Source organism: Talpa europaea (assembly GCF_964194135.1).
Source record: "Talpa europaea genome assembly, chromosome: 2".
In the NCBI taxonomy this organism is placed as follows: Eukaryota; Metazoa; Chordata; class Mammalia; order Eulipotyphla; family Talpidae; genus Talpa; species Talpa europaea.
In genome coordinates, this window is record NC_140068.1 from 99,032,479 (window position 1) to 99,046,232 (window position 13,754).

General features: G+C 47.2%; 1 protein-coding gene across 1 annotated transcript; it reads right to left on the reverse strand.

The window, feature by feature from the left end:
* Window positions 1-648: 648 nt before the first annotated feature.
* LOC311188070 (butyrophilin-like protein 1) lies at window positions 649-12,693 on the reverse strand (the record flags this gene model as incomplete). The annotated part of the gene is made up of 7 exons (XM_084259329.1): window positions 649-683; window positions 4,804-4,830; window positions 5,816-5,842; window positions 6,226-6,414; window positions 6,522-6,803; window positions 8,394-8,741; window positions 12,630-12,693. 7 exons carry the CDS (start codon window positions 12,691-12,693, stop codon window positions 649-651), a joined length of 972 nt encoding a protein of 323 aa, XP_084115455.1.
* Window positions 12,694-13,754: the final 1,061 nt, after the last annotated feature.

Genomic DNA, 13,754 nt, shown 5'->3' on the forward strand with positions numbered 1-13,754 from the left:
AACCCCCACCATGTGGGGAACCTGCCTAAGGGATAGGAGAGTTTCAGGGTCAGTAAAAGCTGAAAAACCATTTTTTCCCTGTCCCACAACCCAGAACTTATCATGGCTGATCCAGACCCCCAGCCTCCACAAGCTTCTGGCTCTACTCCTGACCTCAACTTTCCAGTAACAGCGCCCTAATGTGATGCCCTCAAGACCCCAAGTTCTCCATCCACCTCCTAAGCCATCATGATGACAGGTCAGACTCTTCATGTCAAGAGACAGCATAACTTTGTAATAGCAAGAATCTGGATCCAGAGTGACAGAAACTGTAGAGAGAAAAATCCATTAGGCAAGGTACCCCTACACCATAACAAGGGCATAATTAGCTGTATGGGGGGAGGGATTTTTCCCTGAAATGAGAGCTTAATGGCACCATCCCACAGATGCCCAAGCAAAGGAAGAAGTCACATGACTTATTGGGGGTCAGATATGTTACAGGACAAGCCTGGACTCCAGGACTAAAGAGCCTCTCAAGCACCCATGACCAGTCACCCCAGCCCAGCTGTGTGACGTCACAGTTGCACCCACCCTACCCCCTGTGCAGAATCCGAACAGAACAGAGAACAGAAGGAAAGGCCAAAAGCTGAGCAGCCCCAGAGAGAACAGTCACTCACAGGCCCAGAACTTCTCCTTCCGCCAATCTGCAAGAGACACACATGTCATGTGAGGGGCTCTAGATACTCACACATCAGGGCCCACACCTAGTTTTATACAATACAGTGACACAGAGTTCACAGGGGAAAATACTTGGAAACATTTAGTTGATGCATTTAACTTTTAGATTCATACACACACACACACACACACACACACATACACAGAGGTGTCATGCTGCAAATTTTCCATGAAAGACATAAAGCTAATATGCAGGCATTGAAAGGTTAGATAATAGGGGCCTCCCCTGGTGGCGCAGCAGTTGCGCACTGGGTTGTGAAGCTGCCCATAGCCTCTGCAGCACTGGTTCGATCCCGGGCCTCTGGTGAGGGTCTCACATGGCGCAACAGACCTCTCCTGCCAGCTGCTGCTCCCCTCGGTAGTGTATTTCATCAGTCTGACTGCTTTGTGTTCCCTGCTCTGGCTTTGGTGAATTCTCTCACCCTCTCACACTTCTGACTGTACCAGTGCTTATATAAATAAATAAATAAATAAATCTTTAAAAAAAAAGGTTGGATAACAACTGATAGAAAGATATTTACCTAGATACTATTTACCTAGATACTACCATCAAATTATACTTTTCAAGTCACCAGTCATACATCCATCCTGGAAAATAGGTATTCTAAAATAGGTACTATGAAGATGCAAATGTCCAGGACTGCATGTTTTAAAAAGAACTGAGAGAACTGATAATGCAGCTTTTCTCTGAACCACAGCTAAGATTGCTACAACCTATTCCAATCTGTGTGTACCCAATGTTCCTGCCTTCTGGGACATAAAGTTCTGTGGAAGTCTGGAGATGAGGAGGCTGGTGGTCAGAGCTTCTCCTTCTGATTTTGAATATATCTATTTGTTTAAAAAGAGAGCAACAGAAAGACAGAGATTGAGAAAGAGAGAATGAAACATGACTGAGCTGCACGTAGGCAGCTGTCTGTGTGACTATGACATGAGTGAGGAGACTCAGGACACAGCAGCAGAGGTTCCTGCACACTCAGAAAGTGATAGAGAAGATTAGAGGAAGGAGAGAGATGTGCAGAGTAGGGAACATGGACACACACTGAGAAGAGCAAACACTAGTGACATTTCTGCATATCTTCATGGACGGGGAGAAAAACATCCTTGAAGAGAAAGAAAGACACAGAAATATTGGATTGATTCCTCTCTTTCCTGCAAGAATAGTCCAGAGAGATGCAAACTTCCAAAAATACCTCTCTGTATAAACAGAATAATTATTCCAAAGATATCCTTTCTGTAACTCCATGAAACTGTAATATACATGCTTAACAGAGGAAAAGAGAAATCTGAGGATGGGATAGAGATGGAAACTGAATCAGAGATTATTGAGGATCATCCAGAGGGAATTAACCACATGAACATTAACTGTCTTGACCCCCACACCTGTGCTCAGAGACAGTCACATTGTGATGGCAGCAGGGCCATAAAGAGGCTGCATGTCAGGCTGTGTAGACAAAGGATGGGGGCCCCTAGTCAGTGCAGGGGGCCCTAGATCCTGGAAGAGGAAGGGGCTCCTGGAAGGAAGGAGCTGCCAGACACTGGAGTTAGTCCAAGGACAGTCTCAAGTGTCTTCCCTGCAGGCGTGTGAGATGATAAACTGCATGGGTGACGCTGCTCAGGGTGTGGTGACGTGTGTCAGCAGCAGCTGGAGCTCTGATGCCCCATGTGGGGGCCCAGGCAGGTGAGCAGGGCCCTGGCAGGGGAGGGTCTGGAGGGAGCACCAGAACCCCATGATGCATGTGGAGAGATGAGGTTCCAGGAGTGTCAATGTTCTGGGGGGAGATGGAGGGAAAGAGAGGGACCTGGAGAGCAGGCAGGAAGGGAAGGTTGGGTGAGGAGAGGAGGAAAAGGATGTGGGGCAAGAGGAAGGAACCAGAAGGATCATCAATTTGCTGACCAGGGACAGACCCAGACCCTGACTCTGCTGTGGAGGGAGGGTCACCCACAAGCCCTAATGACCAGACGGGACATGCCCTGCCCCCCTCAGCATGTGCCACACAGTATCATAAACCAATGGCCCCAGGGGAGCCCCTGAAATGACTGAAAGGGGAGCACAGGCCCCTCCCCCCAGCACCCCAAGGCCATGTCATCCCCACTCCACACCTGCCTGGGAAGGAGGAAGCAGGTCATTCCCCAACACTCAGGTCAGACACAGCAAGACTCTGAGAGGCTGTCAGGGAAAGCCTGAGTTTCCCAACCGTGTGAGGAGAGAGGGGGAGAGAGGAGAATCCAGGATCCACATTTGTAGAAATAAGGAACATTTTCTCTTACACATTGTGTATAAATGTGTGATAACCAATCACACAAGGTCATTGAGAGAAACTGGCATTTCCATCTTTGTTTAGTTGCTTCTTAAGAAACATGATCACATACAATATATTGGGTAGCCCATGGTACCTCACAGAAAAAATGAGAATTTAAATTCACTTGTTTTTTGCCAAGATATTAGTTCATCATACAACAATAAAAAAAAAGAGGGAGTGGAGGAGAACAGTATCAGGAACAATAGCAACAAAGGAGAAAATCGAAGTGACATTTAATTTGAGACACAGCATGTCCAGTACTGTGTGTGCCCTGCACTGCTCTAGTCAGTTAATTTTTGTGGCAAAACTTTAAGTCAATAATATTTTATAGGGGCCTCCCTGTGGCGCAAAGCGTTAAGATGTAGCACTATGAAGCTATCTGCAACCACTGCAGCACGAATTCAATACCCAGCCAGGGAGTTACCCACATGGCGCAGCAGACCTCTCCTGTCTTGTCCGCTGCTCCCCTCAGCAGTGTATTTCAGTCAGTCTACCTGTTCTGCTCCCCACTCTGTCTCTGGTGAATCCTCTCACCGCTCCCCACACACCTCTGGCCTGTACACTAGTTCTTGTATGCATAAATAAATAAATCTTTCAAAAATTATAATTTACAAATAATATGAGATCACACATGTATACATCTGTGAAACTGTCAATATCAAAATGTTGATTCTAGTCTATTAATGGTGTTTCATTCAAACACATCATTCTTTTTGCATGCCAAAGAAAACTTTACATTAAAATTCATGAGATATAAACTCAGCAGAGACTAACCACAAGATTTTCAGACAGAGAATTCTCCTAAAAAAAGAGGTGATGGTTCTGAAGAGCCATACATTGCTTATCTTGTTACAAAGAAACACAAACATAAACACACACATATATACACACAGGATTTTGTTTATAATTTCAGATATTTCACAAGCCTCAGCCCAGGAGTCTATAAACATCCTAAAGTTATGACCCCAGACTCAGAAAACCTGCTCTAAAGCTACTGATTCCTCAACAACCAAAGGCTTAGAGGGAAAATCCAGCTTGGGCATGAAACAGAGCATGAGGAGACAGAGAACCAGGAGAAAACAGAAAACAAAAACTGGATCCAAAACAGGACAAGAATTTTGGATCGAAAAGGATCTGTAGGGCCTCCCCTGGTGGTGCAGGCAATTGAGTGCCGTGCTGTGAAGCTGTCTGCAGTCTCTACAGCGCCGGTTTGATCCCGGCCACCAGCGAGGGTCCCACATGGCGCCCAGACCTCTCCTGCTGTGCCGGCTGCTCCCCTCAGCAGTGTATTTCATCAGTCTGCCTGTTCTGTTCCCCGCTCTATCTCTGGTGAATCCTCTCACCCTCCTGCGCATCTGGCCTGTACCCCAGTTCTTGAATAATAAATAAATCTTAAAAAAAAAAAAAAGAAAGAAAAGGATCTGTAACTAAGGACCCATTAGCAAGACCTGACTCCTAAGCAGGAAGCAGGATTCTTGGAATCTTCTAGAGATGACCAGTTCCTAATCCACATAGTTGTCCCTGCTGCATCCTCTCCCCTGTCCTCACCACAGGAGGGACCAGGGGACAAGGTGTCAGAGAGTGTCCTGACCCAACATGACCTGCAGGGAGGACAGGGCAGGTGGAGGCAGGTCTGTGCTCACACGGGGGGCCCTGCAGTTCTCAGATGGAAGCTAAAGAGTGAGAGGAGACCAGGCACCCCAGCCCCTTCCTGGAGGGGTCCCCTGATAAACAAGAGGCAGAGGGGAGGCTGGAAGGGGGTTCCAGGACCCTCAGGGCCACTCACCTGCATACAGCTGGGCCTTCCTCCAGGCTGGAAGGGAACACACAGGTGAGACCTCAGCACAACCACCTGCTCATCTGATCCAAGGGCCCTGGTCTCCACCTGTTCTGCAGGTGAGACTCTCTGGGGTGGAGGGGAAGACTGGAGAGGTCATGACCCCTGCCCTGTGCAGACAGCAGAGGGTGGTGGGAAACCCCTGGCTCAGGTCAGGAGCCTGCAGGACAGACTTCCCCAGGCCTGCCTGCTGTTGCTATGGGGCTTTGGGCAAGTCACTGAGCCATTCTGGGCCTTACAGCCCTCAAAGTTCCTGTTTCACTTGTACTCGATGTTGATACAAAGATCAAAACCAGTAGATGGGAAGATATTTTTAAATTTATATTAGGCCATAATTATTATATTCAGTATTTCCTGGGAAATTAACAGAAAGATGAAATAAAAACACATGTATATCAGACCAGCGCCAGGATAAAGTGGCCCATCTTCTCAGATGAAATATTTCTAGAGATAAACACTCTGTGGGAGATGGAAAGTCCCCCCTCCTCCTCCCATGCAGGTGACCCCATCCTCTCCCATCACTGTTAATCAGCATATACAGAAACAGAGAGAACTGACTCTCCTTGGGTGGTGTTTTGGAGACCGAGAGTAGGAGGAACTCACACTCCTAAGCTTCAAGAGCCCATAATTGATAAAATATCAAGACAGATGGTTTTTGCTTCCAGGTGCTGACCAAGAATGAAATACACTGAAGGCTAGAAAACCAGCATCATGTGGTAAGGTCAGGGTTGGAAAGAGAACAAAATGCAAGAGACTCCAGGAGTCACCACCCACGAGGATCCCTAAACTAGGAGGGAAATGGAACCTAGATCTGGGAGAGCCCATGGTGCAGGGTCCCACGTCCTACTTGCTCCCACTTTCACCCCAGGGAAGGGTCCATATGTCTGCTTAGACAGACAAGGAGTGGGTCCCCTGGGGACAGGTGGGACAGGAGAACCAGGTCATGTGAAACATCACTCACCAGCCAGGTAAGCTGCTTTTCTCTGTTCTGAAAGACAACACAGGAAACAGGTGAGCTAAGAAACAGAATGTCTCCTATGAAGGGGACACAGAGAATTCAGGAGGGAGATCAGAGCTTACCTAGAATTGCCTGGAGTTCATCTGAAAGTGAGTGAAAAAAAAAAAAAGTAAGCATAAACTGACCCTAAGAACAAAATGTGTGCCTAGAGAAGACACAAAAATGAACATCTCTGCATCCTAGAAGTTCCACCTTCAGACCAGCATGAGCCTCCAAGCTCCACTGGCCCCTCCAGGACTCAGCATCTGCTCTGATCTCCCTGCAGAGGGACCCTGGGCTCTGGCTCTATAGTCAGCTTGTCCCTCTCAGCACCCACTGCCACACTCACCAGCCTGGCCCCTGTCCTTTCTTACCTGTGTCCTTCAAGGCCTCTTCCTTGGTCAGTTGCCCCTCCCACTGATTCCCCTGTTCCTGCAGCTCCCGCATCTGTGTGGAATGTTCTCTCCAGGTATAGCAGGCAGCCCCCAGGAGCAGGAGCAGCAGCAAGGGCAGGATCACCAGGAAAGCTGGCTTCCAGGGAGAGGCCCGGGGGAAGAAGGGCTCTGCAGACAGAGACCCCCATCACAACACAGCCCAACCTAGCGTACCTGGGGAGCCTGCCCCTCCCTCTGACCCTGCAGGGAGTGGGGAGGGGGAGGGCAGCACTAACCTGGGATGGCAATGGCCATGGCCTTCTCCTGGCGCAGGACAGGGTTGAGGATGGAGCAGGTCACACTCCCCGCAGAGCTGTCTCTCACCACCAAAGCAGCCTCCACACTGAACAGCCCCTCAGTGTCCTGGGCCTGGACCTGGGAGAAGTTCCGGAACTTCTCCCCACGGGGGTGTCTCCACTGCACCTGGGGCTCTGGGAACCAGCCTGAGGCCATGCACACCACGCGCACCCCATCCTCCTCTGGCCCCATGATGTGCAGTTGGGGGGTAGAACCCATACCTGGTGGGGGGGGGAGATGAGAGCTAGGTGGGGCAGGGCCCTCCTGTGCACACCTCTGGAGAGGCTGCGTTCTGGGGCATCTGGGAGAGACCACCGCTGGGGGAGCAAGATGATGACCTGACATGCTAATCTCTACTTTTCCACCTATTATTTTTTATAATTATATAAACATATTCAAATCTTTGTAGAACTCTCTTCTTGTTAGAAGAGTATACTTTATAATCCATGAACAGCTGTATTTTCTCATTTCTCACCAACATCTCAGCCACCACAGTGAAGCTTCTCCTTCCAATCCATTCTCTCTGGGTGATTCAACAATAGTCTCCTTTTTGGCAACCCCAATCTCCATGGTTCTCTCATCCAGTCTCCCTTCAGTCAGGACACTCCTGACCTCATCTTGAAACCACCTCCATCTGAATTGGTCACTGCCTTCTGAGTGTGGCTTGTTGTAACTTAGACCCCCTGCTTAGCCCCATTTCTGAAGCACAGTCCTTAAAGACTCATCTTTCTTAATTTCTAGGCTCTTCTCTCTCAGCTTCTGTGTCTTCTTATACCACTTCCAAATATCAATCACCAGCCTCCCCACCTCCATGCCTGATAGCTCCATCCCTGTGGGTTACATCTGCCAGGATTCCATGCATGCTCTTCTAACTCAAAATTCTACATCTGAAGTCATCCTGTTTCATCTGAGGTAAATTAGTAATCAAAAATATTCCTAATTCTTCATTCTTCATAACTGCCTCACACTCTGCCACCTACATGTTAGTTCCCTCACACTCTGACTCTGGGTTCAGTCATGTATCTTCATGTGTCTAATGAGAGAACAGCTCATGTGACTCAGCAGAGGTTTAAAGTGCTGGCCCAAGGGGTCTTCCCTCTGCCAGTCCAGGTGCTGGAGGATGAGCAGGGCCTGTCACCAGCCTTCACAGCAGAAGATGCCCTCCCTCATCCAGAGCCAGTGTCCATTCATGTAAAAAGCCCAGTCAAGGTCCACATAGTAACCTTTCATCTGACAAAAATATTTAATCTACTGTGGCAAAAAGTTCACTGCATATGTAAACCAGTCATTATGCTATATGCATGAGACTTACACAAGATGTATATTAATTATCTGTCCATAAAACTGGAGAGAAAGGAACACCCATGTATCGGATATCTACTTATTTATATACCCACATCCCTGGAGTTTTTGCTCCAATGTCAATAGCCTGAGCTACTATTTATTACTGTCACCTCCCCTTTGTCTTAGACACACATTGCTGACCCATTTCCCCTGTTCCACTTAGTTTCTTGTCCCCATCACTTCTCACCTCGAAACATCATTTATGTCCTAGTTATTTACTGTGATTGCTCTATCTCCCACTACAAATATAAACCTACAGAGTCAAGAACTTTATATATTTGCTGATGTATCTAAGTGTTTAACACAGGGCTAGACACATAGTAGTTTCCCTGTATATTTATATTTGATAACATATGAATAAGCCTTTTTTTACTTATAAATGAAATGAAAAACTGAAATGCATTGCCTGCATTTTCTCCCCAGTTCCAAAACTCCAGGACTCTGAGATATTTAATCATGTCACCAACCTGCCACTTGTAGCTCTAAGCTGGCTTGCCCACGGAAGACTCCATCTCTGAAGCTGCAGGTGTACAGCCCACTGTCAGAAGCCTGAACCTTGTGGATGCGCACAGCAGCCTCCCCCTTGCTGAGGAATTGTCCCATCAGTGAGGTCCGCCCTGCGTACTGGGCCATCAGCTCCTCATGCTGCTCTTGTCTGTCTTGATAGGTGAACACTGACTCCAAGATATTGGACCGGAGCCACCTCAACTCCATGTTCTCTGCACTCATGACTGGGTACAGGGAGCAGGGCAGTGTGGCATCCTCACCCAGCTCTGCCACGATGGGGTATGTGGGACCAAGCACACGGAAATTCTCTGTGAACAATAACATAGGAGTTAGAAAGCATGAGAGACACACACCCAGTGCAGGAAACACACACCATCTGTAGGGGAGCACAGGCAAGATGAGCAAAGATGTCCAATGAGAAGACAACTTACCTGAAAGATTAATAGTGACAATTCTGAATCTGGAAAAGATAGTCTAACCACCACTTGTGGTCCAAAAATAATATCAAAGATGTTCCTCTCTTCCATTCACTGGTGTACCCGATAGCAAGACCTTCCATGAAGAGCTCTAACTTCATGGTTCTCTCACTCAGCTCACCAGGAGGGCTTGTAGATATAACACATGGAGACCCTACCCAAGGTCTGATACAGTGGATTGGGATGTATCCAAGAATATACATTTCAAAAAAGTTCCTGATTACCTAATATTGTGGTCAGAGGAAATTCATAGTCTCGTTGTACAGAGGATCATCAATGTTAATGAGTGGAACTGTGTACCCAGAGTATACCGTGGCTTGCAACAAAACTGGACACCTCTTATACAGCAGTCACCAGACAGACAGCACCAAAAGGGACAGAGGAGAGTCATGCTTCACTGACAAAGAGTAGGCAGAAAGAAACACCAGGAGGCTGTGGTCAAGATTGAGGAAGGCTGAAGCACACACTGTGGTGTGTCACCCATCCAGGCATGTGACCCTGGGGAGGGAGAGCTGACAGTGAGGAGGCACACATCTTTGACTGGGTCGCTCCCATCTGAAAGATCCCCAGTGAAGAAAGAAGGACACAGAGCTGGATGCACTGTCACTCTCTCCTCAGGACTGGCCTTGCCCTCCTGAAGCTCAAGGACAATATGCACACAGCAGAGTCTCAGGATTGGCTGAAAGAGGCAGGTGTCAGGGGTGTCACAAACATGAGCTTACATGCCCTGGCAGAGCACCCACACCAGAGGCTGGATGACTGCAGGCCTCAGTTTCTGACTCAGCATGTCAAGTATCAGATCTCTAGACCCGTGTAAATTACAAATCTAAAAGTTTATAAAACTAGAGTCACCTGATAGAAAGTTAGAAGTAGGTCAAATCTTTAAGTTACCAATACAAATGCATTTTTTAAATAATAGGACTATTAAAGCAGCAAAATAAACACCAGAGACATGTCTTCTGGAAACTTGATACTGCAAGGGAATATGAAAACACAAGACTAGACCAACTCTCCAACATACAACTACAAAGATCTGGAAGACCTTATCTTACTATCAAGTAGAGTTCAACTTGCCATAATAAAGTCAAAGAGATGGAGAAAACACAAAAGTGAATGGAAGAGATAAAACAAAATTCAGAATAAATAAAAAAAAATGTCTTGGGAAATAAATCAGTGAGCAGAAAATAGAAATTGAAGCTTTAAATTAAAATAACAGAGATGGAAGCTGTAAAAATATCAACAGAGAAGCTACTCACTCCTGGGGAAGTTATTAGATCAGAATAGACCAAATGCAAGATGGAATCAGTGACGTCAAGAATAATAAAGCACAAAGGAACAATGAGGAAACAAAAACAGAGAAAAATGTAGAAAGACTTCAAGAACTAACGAACTCCATGAGAGAGGCAACATAAACATAACGAGTATTTCGCAATTCGAGAGATAGAAAACCAATAACGTTATTTCATGTACAATGAAATAGTACTTAGATTTTTTTTAAATGGGTGAAATTGTGCCATTTAAAACAAAATGTATGGAATTTGAGGAAATTATGCTAAGTCTAATGGAGAAAAAAGTATATTGTATGGCATTTGTGGACTCTGGGAGGTAGGGGAGGGAAGTGATTAACACAACAAAATAAAACCCTTTAAACTGTCAACAAAGTGGCAATCACCAGAGTAGAAAGAAGGTGGAGGGAATAGCTTGATGGATTTGTGCAATTGTGATTGCATTTTTGTTGGTGGGTGGGTGTGAAATAAAGAGGTGCTAGGTGAGAAACAGCACACCTAAAAATCTATAGCTGTATAAATTAAAGTTTCCTCAATTTAAGAAAAAGGAAATTTCCCCAAGTCTGCTCCTCAGTAAGACCCTTTGACCTTATGGGGCCTGGGAAGGACAGGACAGGACTGTTATCCTCAGGAGCCCCCTGCACCTGTGCTGCCCCAGCTTGGACTGAGCCCCTCCTCTCTCACCTGGACACACACAGACTAGTCTTTCCTGTCACACCCAGTCTGGCCCCTTTCACCTGGAAGTTTAACTGAAGCAGGAAGTTTCCCAAGGCTGCTGCTTGGGGAGTCTTCCGCTTTGATTCTGCTGCTTGCTGAAGCGAAGAAGTTGCTGGGTGTACTGCACTGCTTGTCCGCAGTGGTAGGTAGCCATGACTCCCTTGAACCCCCTTCCAGAACAATAAAGAATGTTTATGCTATGATGGATGGGATAGCAAATTTCCTCATACAAACTGTATAAACCTTGCCATTCTTGTTCCTGGGTGCTCAGCCCTTTGGAAGAGATCCCACTGAGCCCACCAGTGTGACAATTAAATCTCTCTCTCCCCACCTCTCTGAGTGCCATCTGAATTCTCTGGGAAATTGCCATAACATTTCGGTTCCCTGACCAGGAAGCCAGGCATGCTGGCTGCTTTGGCCAACGGTTTGGTGTTGGGGCTGTGCCGGCGATTCTCCCTTGAGTAAATGAGCTGACACCAGCCTTTTGTCAGGTCCTCCTCCCTGAGGTGAGCAGAGCTGGGACACCAACTTCATACCTTACCCGGACTCGCAGAAAGAAGTGGACAGACAGCCCCAACTGGACTTCTGAATAAGGTAAGGCTCCAGGGCCCTGCTTCTAGTTCAGCCTGTCCCAAGGCTCAGGAGAACCTGAGCACCTCTCACACCCTCTTGTGGGGCCAGGTAGAATTGTCTGGTGGGTTGAATGCATAGCCTCTGTGTGCGTGTGCAAGTGTATGTAATGGTCCCAAGACTTTGGTTATGGGATCTGAGTGGTCTTGTTCTGAAGTTCCATGACAACGTCATAAGGCCTATAGGTAACTTTTTCAACACAACATCCCAGGTGTTACATGGGCTCACCAGAAAGCCAAGACGTGTCTTAAAACCTCAAGAGAGGTGCGTCCAGGCAAAAACATGTTGTGGCACCAAACACAGGGAAAGGGGCTCAGAGTAAACCCAGTTTCCTTGACTGCATGATCAAAAATTTTGAGAAGGGGTTCCATGAAGATTACGGAGCTATCTTGAACCCTAAGAAACTTCAGGCCCTGTGCCAGGTAGAATGGCCTAGTTTCCAGATGAAATGGCCTCCAGAAGGAACTCTTGACAGTCCAGGCAGTGTGGAAAGTTGTGACAGGCTCCCCTGGTCACCCTGATCAGTTTCCTTATATTGATTCATGGTTGACAGTCACTCAGCTCCAGCCCACTTGGGTCAGTACTTGTAAGTTAGTCCAGGGAGAATGTCAGTTTCTTGTTGTACATGGCCACTGCAGCATTCAGCTGCCACCACCTCCATACATCCATCAAGGTGAGACCCCGGAGGATGACCTGCCTCCTCCTTATCTACTTGCACCCCTTTGACGTCATCCCTGTCAGGGCCTGAAACCCCTCCATCATCCGACCCTCCATCATCTGACCCTGCCTTGACATCTGTACCTCCTAAGTCCACTACTCCAGTTGCCCATAGACTTCGTCCAGCCCAGGCCACATCCTGGCAGCTGCCTCCCCAAGAGACCCAAGGGACCTCCGTCATTGCTGACGATGGCACTGTTCAGAAAGCCACTCCTGTTCTCTATTACAAACCTTTTACCACAACTAATCTTCTGAATAGGAAACATCATACTCCAGCCTATTCAGAAAAGCCACAGGCCCTCATAGACCTCTTTGAGTCCATCTATCAGACTCATTGCCCAACCTGGGATAACTGTCATCAACTCCTCACCCTTTACAACATTGAAGAGCACCAGCCCATACTTACAAAAGCCAGGCGGTGGCTCCAGGACCATGTGCCAGCCGGTACCCTTGATCCTATTTCATGGGCCAACCCAGCAGCCCCTGAAAATCCCCAAAACTGGCACCTCTACCCCGAGGATGGTAAAGTTGCACCCAGCTAGTATCAGCAAGCTCTCATGATGGGCATTCGGGCAGGGGCCAAAAAGCCAACCAACATGTCTAAATGTGCTTCTATCATTCAGAAACCTGATGAGTCCCCAGGTGATTTCTATGAGCGCTTGTGTGAGACTTTCTGCATTTAATCACCTTTTGACCCAAAGTCACTAGACAACCAACAAATGGTTAATGCAGCTTTTGTGGATGAAGCAGCACCTGAAATACACCACAAAAGCTATAGGGCTTTGCTGGCATGAATGCAACTCAATTACTGAAGGTTGCCAATAAAGTCTTTGCCAACCATGACCATGAGACCCACTGTGAGGCAGACTGCTGCCTTGAAAGAAAGTCTTCCCTCTTAGCTGCAGCCTGAACAAGCCCAACCTGACTCTTTCACTTCCTGACTCATACAGCCTCATCTTGTCGGTCACCCACCCTCGAGAGATGGAGTGGAAACTTCATACTCAGGACTGGACTGAACTTAACCTGGAATGGCTCAAACAACTATTTCCTGGTGTTTGGGCTGAAGAGTCCCCACCTGGCTTGGCTGTCAACCATGCTCTACTGAACATAGATTTCAAGCCCAGTACAGTCCCTATTAAGCTGCAACGGTACCTGATCCCTTGAGAGGCTAGACTTGGCATTCAGGAGCACATCAACAGACTTAAGGATCCAGGCATCCTGATAGACTGTTAGTCTCCCTGGAACACTCCACTCCTGCCAGTCAAAAAACCAGGAGGAACTGGGTACCATCCTGTCCAGGATTTGAGAGCAGTTAATGAAGCAGTCATCACTCTTCATCCAGTGGTTCCCAACCCATATACACAGTTAATCCTCCTGTCCCCCCAGATGCAATGGTTTACCTGCCTCAGTCTCAAAGATGCCTTCTTCTGTCTCTGCATCGCATCTGTGAGTTGCCTCTTTTTTTTTAAATTGTTTTTAAAGATTTATTTATTTA